Below are 14944 nucleotides of genomic sequence, written 5' to 3'. Positions count from 1 at the left end.
AACAATTAAAAAAAATAATAATTAAACAAACAAACAAAACAAACATTATATATAATGACAGTATGCAAGTGAGGTGCCTAGACAGGCATTGTGTCCTCAGGTACCAGACATGTACAGTATTTGGTATTTACACGAATGATAATCCCTCACTGAGACTTTATTGTCATGTTTAGTACATTTTTTAAGCTCCCTTGTGTCAGTAAACATGTCTAATGCAGCCGACAAGTTGCTTAAAACTACCACTTCTCTGCATGTTGTTCTCTGCTGCAAAAAATGTACAGAATTCATGATTTTTTTTTTCTACTTGTAATTTATATTTAAAAGCTTGGTGTTTTTTTTTTTTTTTTTTTTTTTGTACCAGTGTTTTATTTCTTTTGTAAATAAAATGCATTATTTGAAAACAGTTGACCTTAATGTTATTAATTCACTGGAAAAAATAATGTTTTTTGAATTCAAGCAAATATAGTAGATTCTATTCTACATGATACACAATGGCCCATATAAATCCTGAGAATTAGATATGTACATTTCAGAATGGAAAGAAACATTATTTTACAATTGCTATAATGTTAATTACAACATCTACTAAACAATCACTTATTTTTTAATTTCAAAACCTACAGCATTCTTTACATTACACAGCTATATGGGGGAAAATACATCAGACAAATTACCTGTAAGATAACATTATTCATTATTTCAATATTGTTATAGTGTGCAGTTGTCATACAAGAAGCTGTCTACAGAACAAAAACATGGCATTTTGAGGGATTGTTAGTTTGGTTTAGAAATTGTTAGGTTTGCGTGGTCTCGATTTCATTCAGTACTACGTATTACAGCCCTGGGGTAATATTCCTGCTCAGCATATCCTTCTACTCTGTGCTGAGTCATTTTCCAAGCCCAAACACTAGGCTGGGGTTATCTAACTCATCCAGCCATGACATTCATATCCGGTGCCTTTGCTGCAATGAGTCTCTGAACTCCAGAAGACCATGTGCAATCATCCAATTGTTTCAGCATTTATTGAGCATCTCCCAGGAATGAATCGCATCCAATGAGTAACGAGCTGGGTGAACAGGCTGACAGCCTATCGACTCATTTAGAATAGAACGAGTCGAGGGAATAGAAGAAATACTGTCTGTGCTCCAGAGGGGACACAACAGACCAATAGGTTAAACCTGGCTACAGACAAGGGAAAGGGTATCAAAAGCCAATGCAGCACACCTCATATTCTGAACCATGCAGTACCTAATAGCAAGGTCCACTGCATCCATGCAAGTACCTGTGCAAAATATATATAACACTATATATGCTAACATATTTTAAACCGCAATTATCCTGAAAGAAACCCAACCTACATTTAATAAAACAGTCAAACCTAGGCTGGGCCCCTAGAATATTTGGCCAAGTCCCAATGTCAGATACTGTAACTAAGCCCTAGAATAGAACATTGCTTATCTAGCACTGCCGCTTCCTGACTCCCTTTAAAAAGCGTTCATAGTTTTAGTTTCAAGCACTTTTGAGGCGTTCATAGTTTTAGTTTCAAGCACTTTTGAGGCTCTTTAACAGTTGCCAGACTCTCTCTTAAAGGTAAGAAATGTATCTTTGATAACTACTTACTTCACCTGAACTAAAGTTTAGATGGAATATTAATCAAGCAGTACAATAAAATATTGTAATTGTTATAATTTGTTTATTCTATAAAAATGGTAGTAAAGAATTTAAAGCTTAAATAATAAAGCAGTGTGTTTCCCCACAGTGCAAATAACACCAGACTTGCTCACAGTGCTGAAAAGCATTATCATACAGTAAGCAACAAAGTACTTAGCAGGTGTTTTTTAAGATCACTGAAGGCAGATTAATATTTAAGGCAAAATATTCAAACTATTGTGCCATAATGACAACTGATTACTATTATATGATCAGTAATCAATGTTGTTTCACAGAATATTGTGGTTTTTGTTTTCTCTTTTTAAGTTTGTCTCATACTTGGTCGTCAATATGAGGATCCCACTTCTGAACTTCATATTGCTGGCACCACATTTTCTTCAAGTCAGTGGTCTCAGGTGTCCCTTAAGCTGCCAATGCTATGAGAATGACAGTGTTTTCTGCACAGGCCAGGAGATTACAAGCATGCCATCATTTTCTCCTCCTATAACTTTTTTGAAGATAGAGAAAACTCAGCTGAGGGAATTGAAAGCCAATAGTTTTAACAGTTTGCCTGACCTATCACGACTCCAGATAAGCAGCAACCCATTGACAACCATTGCTCCAGGATCTTTTCATGGTTTGCAACACTTGTTGTCGCTGAAGCTATCAGACAATCTGTACCAGCGGCTTCCAAATGGATTGTTTGACAACCAAGTGGATCTCCATCAACTCTTCCTTGATAATAACAGACTGGACGACATACAGTTAGGTATGTTCGATTCCCTGGTCAACCTGACTGAACTTGATTTGAACTCCAACAGGCTCACAGACCTCCCTGAGAAAATCTTTTGGAAACTTGGAAAACTAAGAGTCCTTAATATAGGGAAAAACTTGCTGAAATCTCTTCCTGCGACCATCTTCAATCCACTGACCCAACTTCAAGAACTTCTGCTCTACCGCAATCAGCTGGCTGAAATTCAAGCAGGAATTTTCAACAACCTCAGCCAGCTCCTTGAACTTAAGCTCCACACCAACAACATCCAACAAATTGCACCCATGGTCTTCTGGCATTTACCTAACTTAGTAAACCTAACAATATCCTCCAATCAACTAAGCCGGCTGCCCTCTCAGACTTTTTTTAACATGCCCAACCTATCTCTGTTAAAAATATTCAAAAACCCACTGTTGGAACTTCCAGTGCATCTGTTTGGAAGCATGCCTGGACTCAAAGAGCTAATGTTGTACAACACCAAGCTTGAAACCATTCCTGACAATGTGTTTATCAACCTGACTGGACTACAAAGTCTCTCTATTACCTTAAACAATCATCTCACTGCATTACCAAGGGGCTCCTTTTGCGGTCTGAGAACACTTACCAGGCTGTCTCTGCACTCCAATAATCTACAAACTTTAGAAGAAGGGGTCTTTTCAGACCTTGTGAACCTACAGAGCCTTGTACTTAATAAGAACAAATTACAAAACCTTCCAAGAGTTGTTATCAAAGGCCTGCCAAAGCTTGCAATGATTTATCTGGAAGAAAACCCTTGGTTTTGCAACTGTGACATACTGGACTTTACAGACTGGATACGGGACAACTTTCATAGGATCTACAATCCCAACCTTCTAAATTGCTCTGAGCCACCGCTCATTAAGAATACACTTCTTTCATCAGTGACTGCTGGTAGACTTCAATGTGGACTTTTTGCAACCGACAGACTACAGTCCACCCCATCTATGGTACCATTTGAAGAACTTGGCAAGACCACACCAGTGAGTGCTGATTGGAACCCCCCTCACTCAACAGTAGTGAGTGCTGACTGGAACCCCCCTCACTCAACAGCAGCGAGTGCTGACTGGAACCCCCCTCACTTAACAGCAGTGAGTGCTGACTGGAACCCTCCTCACTCAACAGCAGTGAGTGCTGACTGGAACCCCCCTCACTCAACAGCAGCAAGTGCTGACTTGAACCCCCCTCACTCAACAGCAGGGAGTGTTGACTGGAACCCCCCTCACTCAACAGCAGCTGCATCTTATCCCACTGCTCCTGTTTCAACCGTTTCCCCAAACCATTCACCCAGCGATGAAAACTTATTAGAGTGGAGCACAACATTCACATCCACGACTGCCATCCCCGGGACGCAGCTTACATCGACTGCGATTGGCACCACACCTGACACAGTGACCCAAGTACTCTCAGCTGGGTACCAGGCCAGGCTGATCCTTCCTGTAAAAGTTCCTTACTGCAGAATATACTCATGTTTCCATGCTGCCTTAGCAGCCTTACAGATTGTTGCTATAGTAGGCATGATTTATTTGCTGTACAAAATTTGCCGATTAACGCAGAGTCTAGATTTTCTTGTTAGGCCTGTTGTTCTTGTGAGAATCATCAGTGAAGCTGAAAGTAAGCCAAACAGCACAGATGTTGAAAATCCAAAGTGAGCATCATTTAGTGAATGTGCGATTGAAACTGGCACAGTACCATGACAACACACAAACATTCGATCAACGCTGAACCCTTATCACATTACGCAGCTCTTACTGTATACTGGGAACTATTCTGTTTATATCTAGACAGTATTTATTTGTAAAACACAATTGTTTAAAAACGTCAGGGTTAATCATTTTAGAGAACTTTTATTAATATAATTATTTTTATTTCCCTGTGTTATTTGTGTAAAAAATTAAAAAAAGAATTTAGAGAAAGCGTCTTTAGATTAAGGGGACTTCTGAGCTCTATAAATGCAATACGTTTTTAGATTGATTCAGCCAAAAGAAATCCTGTAATGTTTGGAAGCCCTAGATGGAAAGAACATAAAAATATTATTAGGAACATTCTTTTAAAGCTGACTGCTTAAAATAACATCTACAACATTCAACACTATTGCTACATCGGCCTACATCCTGCGTTTCTTCACAACAGGACACAAACAAAATGTACCATCGTTATCAGCATTATCCCTTACAGTCTAAACTTCCCTTTTTCTAGTAGTCACATAACTACAGTATAAAGATAGATAGGAACACACTGGCCCTTCCGCAGCAACAACACTCATAACGATCAGTTCCACCTGATTCTGGTCAAATGAGAAGTGTCATTGTATTATGACAAGCTAAACTGACCTTTAACTAATTCTGTATGGATTTCAACGGATTTGTGTGTCATAGTGGCAACCAATTAGAATAGGATTTGTAGCAGTGCTTCTCAACAAGGTGAAGAACCAGGACTGTGTGCAGAACAAGCTGTTCCCTTCCTGCTGCTCTGGCTGGGTTTCTACACATCTTTAGACAATGACTTATCCGTAGTCACTCTGTTATTAAACCTGCTGTATTTTTCTGTTCAACACAGTCACAAACAGTGGCGACTCCCTTGTCAGTAACTAAGAATTATTACTCCAGAAAAACAAACCGTGGTTTCCTCTACCGTTAGCCAAGCTCATCAGTTGTTGACATAAATAAAATATTAATTTTATCATTAAAACTCAAATATAGTAGACTCTTGCCAATCCAAACCAGTTGGGAGCAGATGCTGTTCTGAGTCCTCGTTGTAATCTGTACACTCCTTTCAAAAGTTTGAAACACTGCTGCGCTCTCAGTAGAGTGAGCAAACACCTTTGAGAGCCTGTGTGTGGCCACATGGATGCCTTAGGGTTTTACAGTCACCAGGATGTGATGACTGCAGATGAAAAGGATATACCAACAGAATCTAAAAGAACAGGAACTGTACATGAAACAAGAGAACTGCGATATCATACCCATACCAAGTTAGTCTTTACTTCAGGATGTATTATAACTGTTTCTTGTATCTTGTACCTGATTTTACTCTTATAAGCAAATATATTTACTATAAGTTTAACTGCTCTTAGTCGAATTCGCTTTTAAATGTAATTATTTACTGTATTCTTTATTTTACTCTTATTTGAACTTGATCTTATTTTACTTTACTTTATACTGCTTGTATCTGTAATGTGATATTCTGTACTGTGATATTCTGTAACAACTGTACATGGCCCTGAGTAAGGGTGTCTGCTAAGAAACACATAATAATAATAATAATAATAATAATAATAATAATAATAATAATAATAATAATTACAATTGCCAGGCAGTTTTACGGCTTCCAAGCTCAGTACCAGTTGGAGATTTTGGCAAGCTGTAGCATTGCGGCACAAGTGTGAGCAACAGATCAGTTTTATGGAACAGTTTCAATTCAAAATACTGCATTATTTCATTATCTCACGATGCTTTATAATTTTAAACACCATAGTAACCATGACCCTATCTACACACTGTAAGGAGTTATAAGCTAATTTTACATTTAACCTTAAGGAGAAGTCAAAGGTCATAATCAAGGTAATTTTTTAATAGAGCATATATGGGTTCCTAAATGTGTTGTATAGTAGCCATAACCCTAGGTGCACTGTAAGGAGTTATAAGCTAGTTTTACATTTTAACTTAAGGAGCGGTCAAAGGTCGCAGGTAAGGTCAAACACCATTTTTGAAAAAAGTCAATTGTATTGACACAGGGATGATACTTGTCAACTTTGGAGTTAATCAAATAAACCATTTTTCAACTGAAGCAGTTTTAAATTTAAGAACTAAACGTAGGACTGGCCGCCATTTTGTTTTACAAAAGAACACCATTTTGCCATATTTGAATTCCATTGTCCCCAGGATGATGCCTACCAAGTTAAGAGTTAAACGCTTTGCAGACAGAAGCAGTTTGATGTTTGTGTAGCGGGTGCTACCTGTTAAGTAAGTTTCATCACTGAGAGAATGTGGCAGGTGTAATTGATTAACTGCATTCAATTGGATAAATTGTTTCACCTTGTTACCATTTAAAGGGCCGTGTAAACGGAGACATGGGAGATGCAAGGCTGCGGGAATGTTGGCGTCACAAGTTTGTTTGCGAGTATGAATGGAGGTGGTATAATCGTTTTGAGCTTTCTTTTGGTTTAAACTGTTGCGTGCAGTTAAAGCAGTGTATGTGGCTGTTGAGCAGTCTGTGGTTGTAATCAACCTGTTCCTGCTGCGTGAAAAATTTGAGCTGATGTCATTTGACAGTCCTTATGGAAGTTAAGCTTAAACGTGTTGAGTTGAGTTGTGTGCGTCTGTGTTCCCGGAGCCTTGCACGCTGCCTGTTAGGAAGGAAAACGTGCACTTCCTTAGCTTACATTACTTAAAGGGGTAATCTAAACTAAGGAATATTGGGTTAGAGTGAATTTGAGTAATCCAGTGCTTACTATATTACCCCATGTTAAGACATATTCTCATTGAATGAGAGTAATACTGGTAATGATGTTATTGGAGAGTGATTTGCTGTATTGTGGGTTATTTTTGTTTTGGTGGATTATTATTATTTTGTGTGATATTCATTTGGTTTGGACTGTACCAGTTATTTGGTTGTAGTATCATGTTTAATTGTTTAGTGTACTAATTGCTTGTTTTACCACAATTGTCCAATTTCTAATTATCCCATTGATGTTAATTGTAATCTACTTGTATTACTTGCCTGCTATTGTGAGTTGTGTATTTTAATCATTCATGTGATCTTTTAACAGAAGCCGTGTTTCATAAATAAAGTGGTATACATTTATCTCTTGTTTGTCGCTCCTTGTCTTTGCCCAATATAATCATTTATTTCTTAGCAGGCACCCTTATCCAGGATGACTTACAAGATATTGCATTATACAGATATTATTATTTTTACATACAATTACCCATTTATACAGTTGGGTTTTTACTGGAGCAATCTAGGTAAAGTACCTTGCTCAAGGGTACAGCGGCAGTGTCCCCACCAGGGATTGAACCCACGACCCTCCGGTCCAGAGCCCTAACCACTACTCCACACTGCTGTTTTAATTGCCCTATATAACAAACCTGTGTATTTTGAGTGATCTGGTAAATTCTGAAGGCGTGATACCTTCAGTGGTGTAGTCTGGCTTCAGGGTTAATTGGTATACATGGCTTCCAATTGTCACTCTCCAAAGACCCACCCACTTGCTACATTTGGGTGTGCGTTTTGGCGAATTTAATAGTAGCCATTTTGATAGTAATTTGTCGCAGCAACTTCTGCTTTGCAAACTTTAAGCAGGTTTGGTTGCTGATCACGAATGCGAAGTTTCAGATCAATCGGTTCACCGGTTCCAAAAAATGCATCAGGCAACCATTTTGGTTGACACAGGCAACCGAAATGCTTCTGAACTGTAATCTACACAGGGTGATACCTGCCAAGTTTCATGTTGTTTGGTTACACCGTGTGCGAACAGGAGCAGTTTAAAGTTTTGAGAGGAAAAACGACAAAAAAAAAAAAAAAAATCTTTACAATAACAATAGACTTCCCAAACCAGCTTGGAAGCCTAATAATATAATACCAAAGCACACACACACATCTTTACTTCGTTTTTGAAATGTGCATAATGATACTCTTTGCTCACTGCTTGCTTTAAACCCATGGAAAACATGACTTCATTATTGGTGCTATGCAAACCCACAGCTTCTTATTAAGGGTGTTTCAAGCAATTTCATTGTGTTTGTGATCAATATGGAAACACAAGAGTTACACAAAAACTCAACGGTTACCAAGAGTATGATGAAAGCTTAACAAGTGTTGAAATACTGTAGTACAATTCTTTCACACAAGTCTTTATTATGCACAACCCTTTATCTACTCGTCCTGTATTCTTACATTGCCTCTGAGCGGCATGTTTTCTGACACCGCAGTGGTGAAGCGTGTCAGTAGAGTGAAAAAGGGTCTGGCTCCTGAACGTAGATAGGTCCCTGTGATGCTAACAAAGAGCGCTTCAGAAAGAGGTTTTCAGAACAATATCTTAACAGAAACACACCTTTCTCAACGATTGGAGTTTTGTCTTGCCCAGTACCAAATTAAGATGCCACGTCTTAATACTATTACAATTACAATTTTAACAAAAAAAAAAAAAAAAAAAAAAAGACAGCCGCTGCGGTGTTTAAAGTGGTACTTCGTCACAATGTGGTGAGTGTACCAGAACTTGACCCGTGTAATGTTATAAAGTGGTACGCTGAGAGATTTAGGTACGGGGCTATCAATTACGATGGGATGTGTTTTCCTATTGTCAAACAGAGGTACATTTACCATTAATTATACATTATTTTTTTTTGCAAACTTAAACTGGAAACCGACAATCAGTTTCTGTAAAAGAAAAATCAATTCACGACAAACAAGACAAAATGAGAAATCCACCGCAAAGTTGCACAAGTAAAGAAAAATGACGCAATGTATTGCATATGATAAATATTTGCGTACTATTTTCTTGATGGTGGAAAAAATACGATAAATTAAATTTAAAAAAGATGAAAAAGACCGAAAACAGCGTAACATACCAGATTTGAACGAGAGCTTCTGTGCTTTCTAAGCATGGGCGAGATTTATCCGCGTACCTGAAAAAAACATTGCACCGGCTCTAAATGTTATACACGCTTCACACCGAATCACGATATTGAACTAGTTCCTATCAAGCACGCATTTCACTTTGACAGTGTGGTTCTGAGTATACAGTACCGACACAAACTGTGAACCAACAGGGGATTTACAGAAAGACTAGGGTTGGGTGTATTGTCCTGGGCAGTGCTTAACCAGAAACGTATTTCAGGGTAAAATGAAGAGAAAATGCCATACCCAATTCTGCACTGGTGGGGACTATTTAGGGATACTACAATATGTAAGGAAGAGGTCTGAGTGAGAACAATGGGAAATAAAAGAACCACCTCAGTCACTCTGTAAATCAGCCCATACTGTAGTTAGGCTCAGTCTACCAGGGTTTGGATTGGCGTGAGTGGAATGTATTCCATCACTACAATCACTCATCTTACCGTTTTGCTCCAAAGTAGATGATTCCAGAGGATGCACAGCAATGTGGTGCCTCACATGCACAAGTCACTAGTGTTGGTTTTGGCCATTGGCAAACTTGCAGCTAAAGACGAAAACGGCAGTGTGGAGTAGTGGTTAGGGCTCAGGGCTCTGGACTCTTGACCGGAGGGTTGTGGGTTCAATCCCAGGTGGGGGACACTGCTGCTGTACCCTTGAGCAAGGTACTTTACCTAGATTGCTCCAGTAAAAAAAAAAAAAAAAAGTATAAATGGGTAATTATATGTCAAAATATTGTAATTGTATGTAAAAAATAATGTGATATCTTGTAACAATTGTAAGTCGCCCTGGATATGGGCGTCTGCTAAGAAATAAAATGCCACCGTCTATTCCAGAAACACGGATTTAGTGAGAAATGACTAGCACTGCCAACGAGTTACAGAAAAAAAAAAAGAAAACGTTTTGGCACACTTGCGTGGTGGGCTGTTCATTTAGTTAATTCAAAACAAAATGTAAAAACACATGCAATATGTGTGAAAGCAAGTATCTGATTGATTGTCAGACCTTTACATCCCCATGCTCACAATAAACACGTCTGAGTCTCTGAACTAGTAGACCTCGCCTTCATCTGCAGTTGACAGATACGCTTCCCTCTCAGCCCTGTGGCACTGCACCCCCACTGCTGCTGTGATCAGTCTTCTTTAACCTTTGTGAGGGTCTCTGCTTCTGAAGTCAGCGCTTTCACAGGAAAGAAAGGTACGTTTTTAAGGTTTTCATATAAAATAAATGTTTCATAGAAACTGACTAATGTAATGCCACCCTAAATGAGACAAATTAAAGAGTTTTTTTTTGCTTTTGAATTTGTGTTTTCATAAAAATGTTTCGCTTTTACTGATTTACTGAAAAAGTTCTGCTCTGTTTAAAAGGCAAAACTTTATATTTAAAATAAAAAACAAAACATCTCTCTAAATAATTAAGGAGAATATAAAGCAATTGTTACTATAGTTAAGTAAAAGAGTTTAAAGACCAAACTATCTTTTTTTCATTTAAAATTAATTTAAAATGTTTTATTGGAAAAAGGCCATATGAGCTATAACGGCGACCAACAGCAGCAAATTACAATCACATAAAACACACGGAATACACATTTCAAACTCTACACAACATCATACACAGGGCTTCTTCAGATAATGAAACAACTCATTTCAAACTCTACACAACATCATACACAGGGCTTCTTCAGATAATGAAACAACTCATTTCAAACTCTACACCTCATATACATACTTAGGGCTTCTTCAGCATGTTTTATATTTTTCAAGTGTATGGAATTGGTGACCGCACCTTGTGTACAGTTGTACAGTAATATGGAGACAGCATGATGCAGCTCGCATGCTCAGTATTAGTGACATCCTGATCTGACAGCATGTAACACAGACAGCTCTTATGATTTCCATACCGTTTATTCTTCAGTAAAAACACGTTTCAATTGCAGTGAGTTCCTTCTGCTATATTAAACACACCACAGCAAGTACATTGTCATATATTTTTATTAGCACAATCAAGTACACTTCCTAATTACAGTCCCAAGTATTTCTGTGCGTTCTGCTTTCACATTTTTAAAATGGTCAGTTTGAGAAATAAACTTTGTTTTCCCTGCAACAGCTGACCCTGCTTTAGTACAAAGGTCACGCTACATGCTGTTTTACATAATGGTATCGGTGCTCATAATTACTATGCCTGCTTCTGCAGGAGACAGCTGATCTCGAATCTTGTGCAATTAAATCTTATTTAAACTGCTGACGGTAAACAATTTAACTAAGTCTATTATATCGCGAATGCAAGACGTAACGTACGTGTTGACTCAAAACTTTATTTAGGCACTGCGATTTGACTGGCGAAAGATAACATTGGTTTATTGGAGTCTTTTTTCAGCATGGTACGGTAACCTTTTCGCGTCCTTGTTTGTTTAATTTTTACACGACAGTACTCACACGTTTGGTCACAATCAGAAGTGTTGCAAGAAAACGGGGTTCCGTTTTCTGCTGATGTTAATATACCTCTGCACTTACAAGCATTTTTATTCGATCAAATTGTTACCGTCTATATCGCATTTATTTTATTAAAACATGTGATATGCGTTATGCATATATATATATATATATATATATATATATATATATATATATATATATATATATATATATATACACACACACACACAAACACACACACACACACACACACACACACACACACACACACACACACACACACACACACACAGAGACCGACGTCATGTCGCATTTATAAATATGGACACTTGATAAACTTGAACTGTCTGATTGCTTGCTGTGGTTTCACAGTATGTCTGTATTCTTATAGCTATTTGCTGGTATGAAGTTTCATTTTTAATTTAAAATGTGTGTATCCTTTCTCTTAACCACTGCACAAAGGAGTACTGCACATAGAATGAAGAGAGGTCAAATATAGGGACATGCTGGTGTTGGCTGTACAATACTGGAAGCCATAGTTTGATTTTGCTTGAGGTAATTTTCCTTTCAGTAATGAGCCAGCGATTGAACTAATTGGTAAACATTTCCTGTGTATTACAACATACACATCTGTCACCAATAGAGAGTGGGTTCTTTTTTTATATATATATAGGAAGCTGTCTGAATGTTGTTTTCAGAGAGTTATCACAAAACAGTTTTAACTTTCCCATGTCTTTTTAATTATTTACACGCTTCCCTGCTAACAGAGCCCAGTGATTTATTATCTTGGCGAGACATCTTTAATGACGTCCCCCTGCATCATTAGCAGAACATGCTGGACTGGCACACAGCTGCAGCCAGCGTTAGTCACTCTCCCCTTATGCAGGGTTACTTCAGAGTGAGTTCAGTCTGCCATGCAGCTGCGGAAGTGGCTTGCCTGCTCTACACAATTACAGATGTTGGGGAAAGAAAGAAAGAACCAGGGAGCGCAAAGGAGCAGTTAATCAGAGAGCCTCAACAGCCTCCTTGTTTGGGTTCATGCTCACCATCTCAGTTAGTCTTTGTTGAATAAACCAAAAAAAAAAAAAAGTGGTGAAAAACGAGCATGGTGGCTACAGTCCAGTCAAACTCTTGCATTTAGAAAGATTAAGTGTGGTGCTCAAGAGATGTTCTGAATACGGGGGTAAGGCCTGCAAACTAGTATAATCACTTTCCAGTCCTGTCTTAGCCAGTACAAGGGTTACCTGGCAAGGTTACACTAAATCTTCTTATTGTGTATTTTTAGGCTCCATGGAGGTGGCATGCTACATATATTTATTCATCGGTCTTCAAGCTGCATCTTGTGTTCTTGGCTGCCCAGATGGATGTAAGTGTTCAAATCAGCGTGTCACATGTGCAGGAAAGGCAGTGACGCGGGTCCCGTCACCACTGCCCTTCGATACACTTCGACTTGATCTAATCGGCACCCAAATCCCATCTCTGGAAGCGAGCACGTTCCAGGATCCTCCTCCAGCACTTACTGCACTTAATGTAAACGAAAATGAATTCTCTCACATCTCACCCGGTGCATTCGACAGTCTAACTAACCTTCAGTATCTTATTTTAAGTTCAAATCAACTGCAAGAGTTACCTGCTGGGCTGTTAAATAAGCTTGTGAATCTCGAGAGACTTATGCTTTTCCACAATAAACTGCAGAAAATCGACTCTGGCCTGTTTGCTACACTCTCTAAACTGAGAGACCTCCAACTCCAAGAAAATGAACTTAGTGCCATACCAGAAGAAGCTTTCCACCAGCTGGTCAGTCTCCAAACGCTCCACCTTGGCAGGAACAACATTACCCACCTTCCAGCCAACATTTTCAAAACACTGACCAAGCTTCAAACCCTAAAACTTCTAGATACCCAACTGAGGCACATTCCAGCTGGAAGCTTTGATAACTTAAACCTGGTAGAACTTTATTTACAAGATAACCATATAGAACACCTGCACTGGGGTCTGTTTTCCAAGCAGCTGAACTTGAAGAAACTGTACCTGTCTAACAATCAAATATCCGTGCTGCCTGAAGGAATCTTCCTTAATTTGCCTAATCTCACCAAATTTACCCTTTTTGAAAATCAATTGACAGATCTCCCCAGTGGCGTATTTGGTCCCATGCCCCACCTCAGGGATCTTTGGCTATATGACAACAAATTAGTTCACATTTCAGACAACGTGTTTAGCAACTTAACCAATTTGGAAATACTGATCTTGAGCAGAAACCACATCAGCAGCATCTCCAAAGACGCATTCAGCGGCTTGACCAAACTTGCTGAAGTGTCTCTGCACACTAACAAGCTGACCAGCTTGGATGAAGGCACGTTCCGAGGCATGGACAAGCTCCAGAATATCTCTCTCCAAAACAATCACCTGCGGTCACTGCCGCGAAACCTGTTCAGAAACCTTTCTAAATTAACAGAAGTCCAGCTTCAAAATAATTCCCTCGAGAGCCTTCCACAGGAGCTGCTGGACTCCTTTGAGCCACTGACCAAAGTGAATCTCTGCGATAACCCCTGGAAGTGTGATGAGAATATTGCACCTCTCAGAAACTGGATGATATCGCACCGGTCCAAGGTGCTCAATATCAGCCGAGTTACTTGCTATAGCCCTGATTCCCTGAGGGGTATTCCTATTACAAGCTTAACAGATGACCAGTTGAAGACAAGCCAGGAAGAACAGACCACTAACACAGAAGAGACTACAGTGATAGCTACCACTGGAGACATGAGTCACAGTGTGACAGCCACCTCATTCCACCCACAGGCAACCAGATCCTCTCCCACTTTGAAAACCTACCCCTCTCCCTCATTGAAAACCACACCCGCCACCTCAAACAAAGGTGAAGACACCGAGGATGAACATGGGCAGAATAAGGGCCTCAAGAAAGAGGTTCTGATCACAATCATTGTGCTGGTCTGTACCGTTGTCATCTCTGCTGTGATCATCTACATAGCATGCCGGAGTAAAGAAATACGCTCTGGTGCTGAATTAACACAAGTGACCAAAAGGAATGAAGTCATTTAAACAAACAAACAAAAAATGATATAATCATGTAACTATTTCCAAAGCTTACCTGTAGTGGACCAGTGGGTGAAACAGTTTTATCTTGTATACTGTCTCTTTGAAAACAATTGCATCTTCATCATCTCCAGTCATGCTTGTAGTGATTAGAGCAAACGTATTCTATGTTAACGGGGAAGGACTCTGGTTGGAATCTAACAAAATGAATGGTTTATCTACTAATATCTATAATACCATGGTTGTTTATAGTTTGCTAGCTTTATTTTATTTCTGTTTACTTTTATTTTTTATTAAAAAGAAAATTCAAGTATATGTTGCATGCAGAAGACCAATGCAATCTGAAAATACATGATGCTATTTTTGTATATTACTGTTCAGTACATTAAAATAAATGATGCTA

The 14944-nt window shown here is 38.8% G+C and overlaps 2 protein-coding genes across 2 annotated transcripts; both read left to right on the top strand.

The window, feature by feature from the left end:
* Positions 1–1412: 1412 nt before the first annotated feature.
* Positions 1413–7224, top strand: LOC117417185 (platelet glycoprotein V-like). Its single transcript, XM_034029166.3, has 2 exons — positions 1413–1590; positions 1978–7224. Exon 2 carries the CDS (start codon positions 2002–2004, stop codon positions 4087–4089), a length of 2088 nt encoding a protein of 695 aa, XP_033885057.1. The 5' UTR covers positions 1413–1590; positions 1978–2001; the 3' UTR covers positions 4090–7224.
* A 2762-nt stretch (positions 7225–9986) lies between these two features.
* Positions 9987–14944, top strand: LOC117417186 (leucine-rich repeat-containing protein 15-like). The gene is made up of 2 exons (XM_059034324.1): positions 9987–10249; positions 12773–14944. The coding sequence occupies exon 2, from the start codon at positions 12778–12780 to the stop codon at positions 14545–14547; it is 1770 nt and encodes a 589-aa protein (XP_058890307.1). The 5' UTR covers positions 9987–10249; positions 12773–12777; the 3' UTR covers positions 14548–14944.

The sequence above is a fragment of the Acipenser ruthenus genome, chromosome 12, assembly GCF_902713425.1.
Source record: "Acipenser ruthenus chromosome 12, fAciRut3.2 maternal haplotype, whole genome shotgun sequence".
Lineage (NCBI taxonomy): Eukaryota > Metazoa > Chordata > Actinopteri > Acipenseriformes > Acipenseridae > Acipenser > Acipenser ruthenus.
Note: the sequence above shows the minus strand (reverse complement) of the source record. Positions and strands in the feature narration are given on the sequence as shown.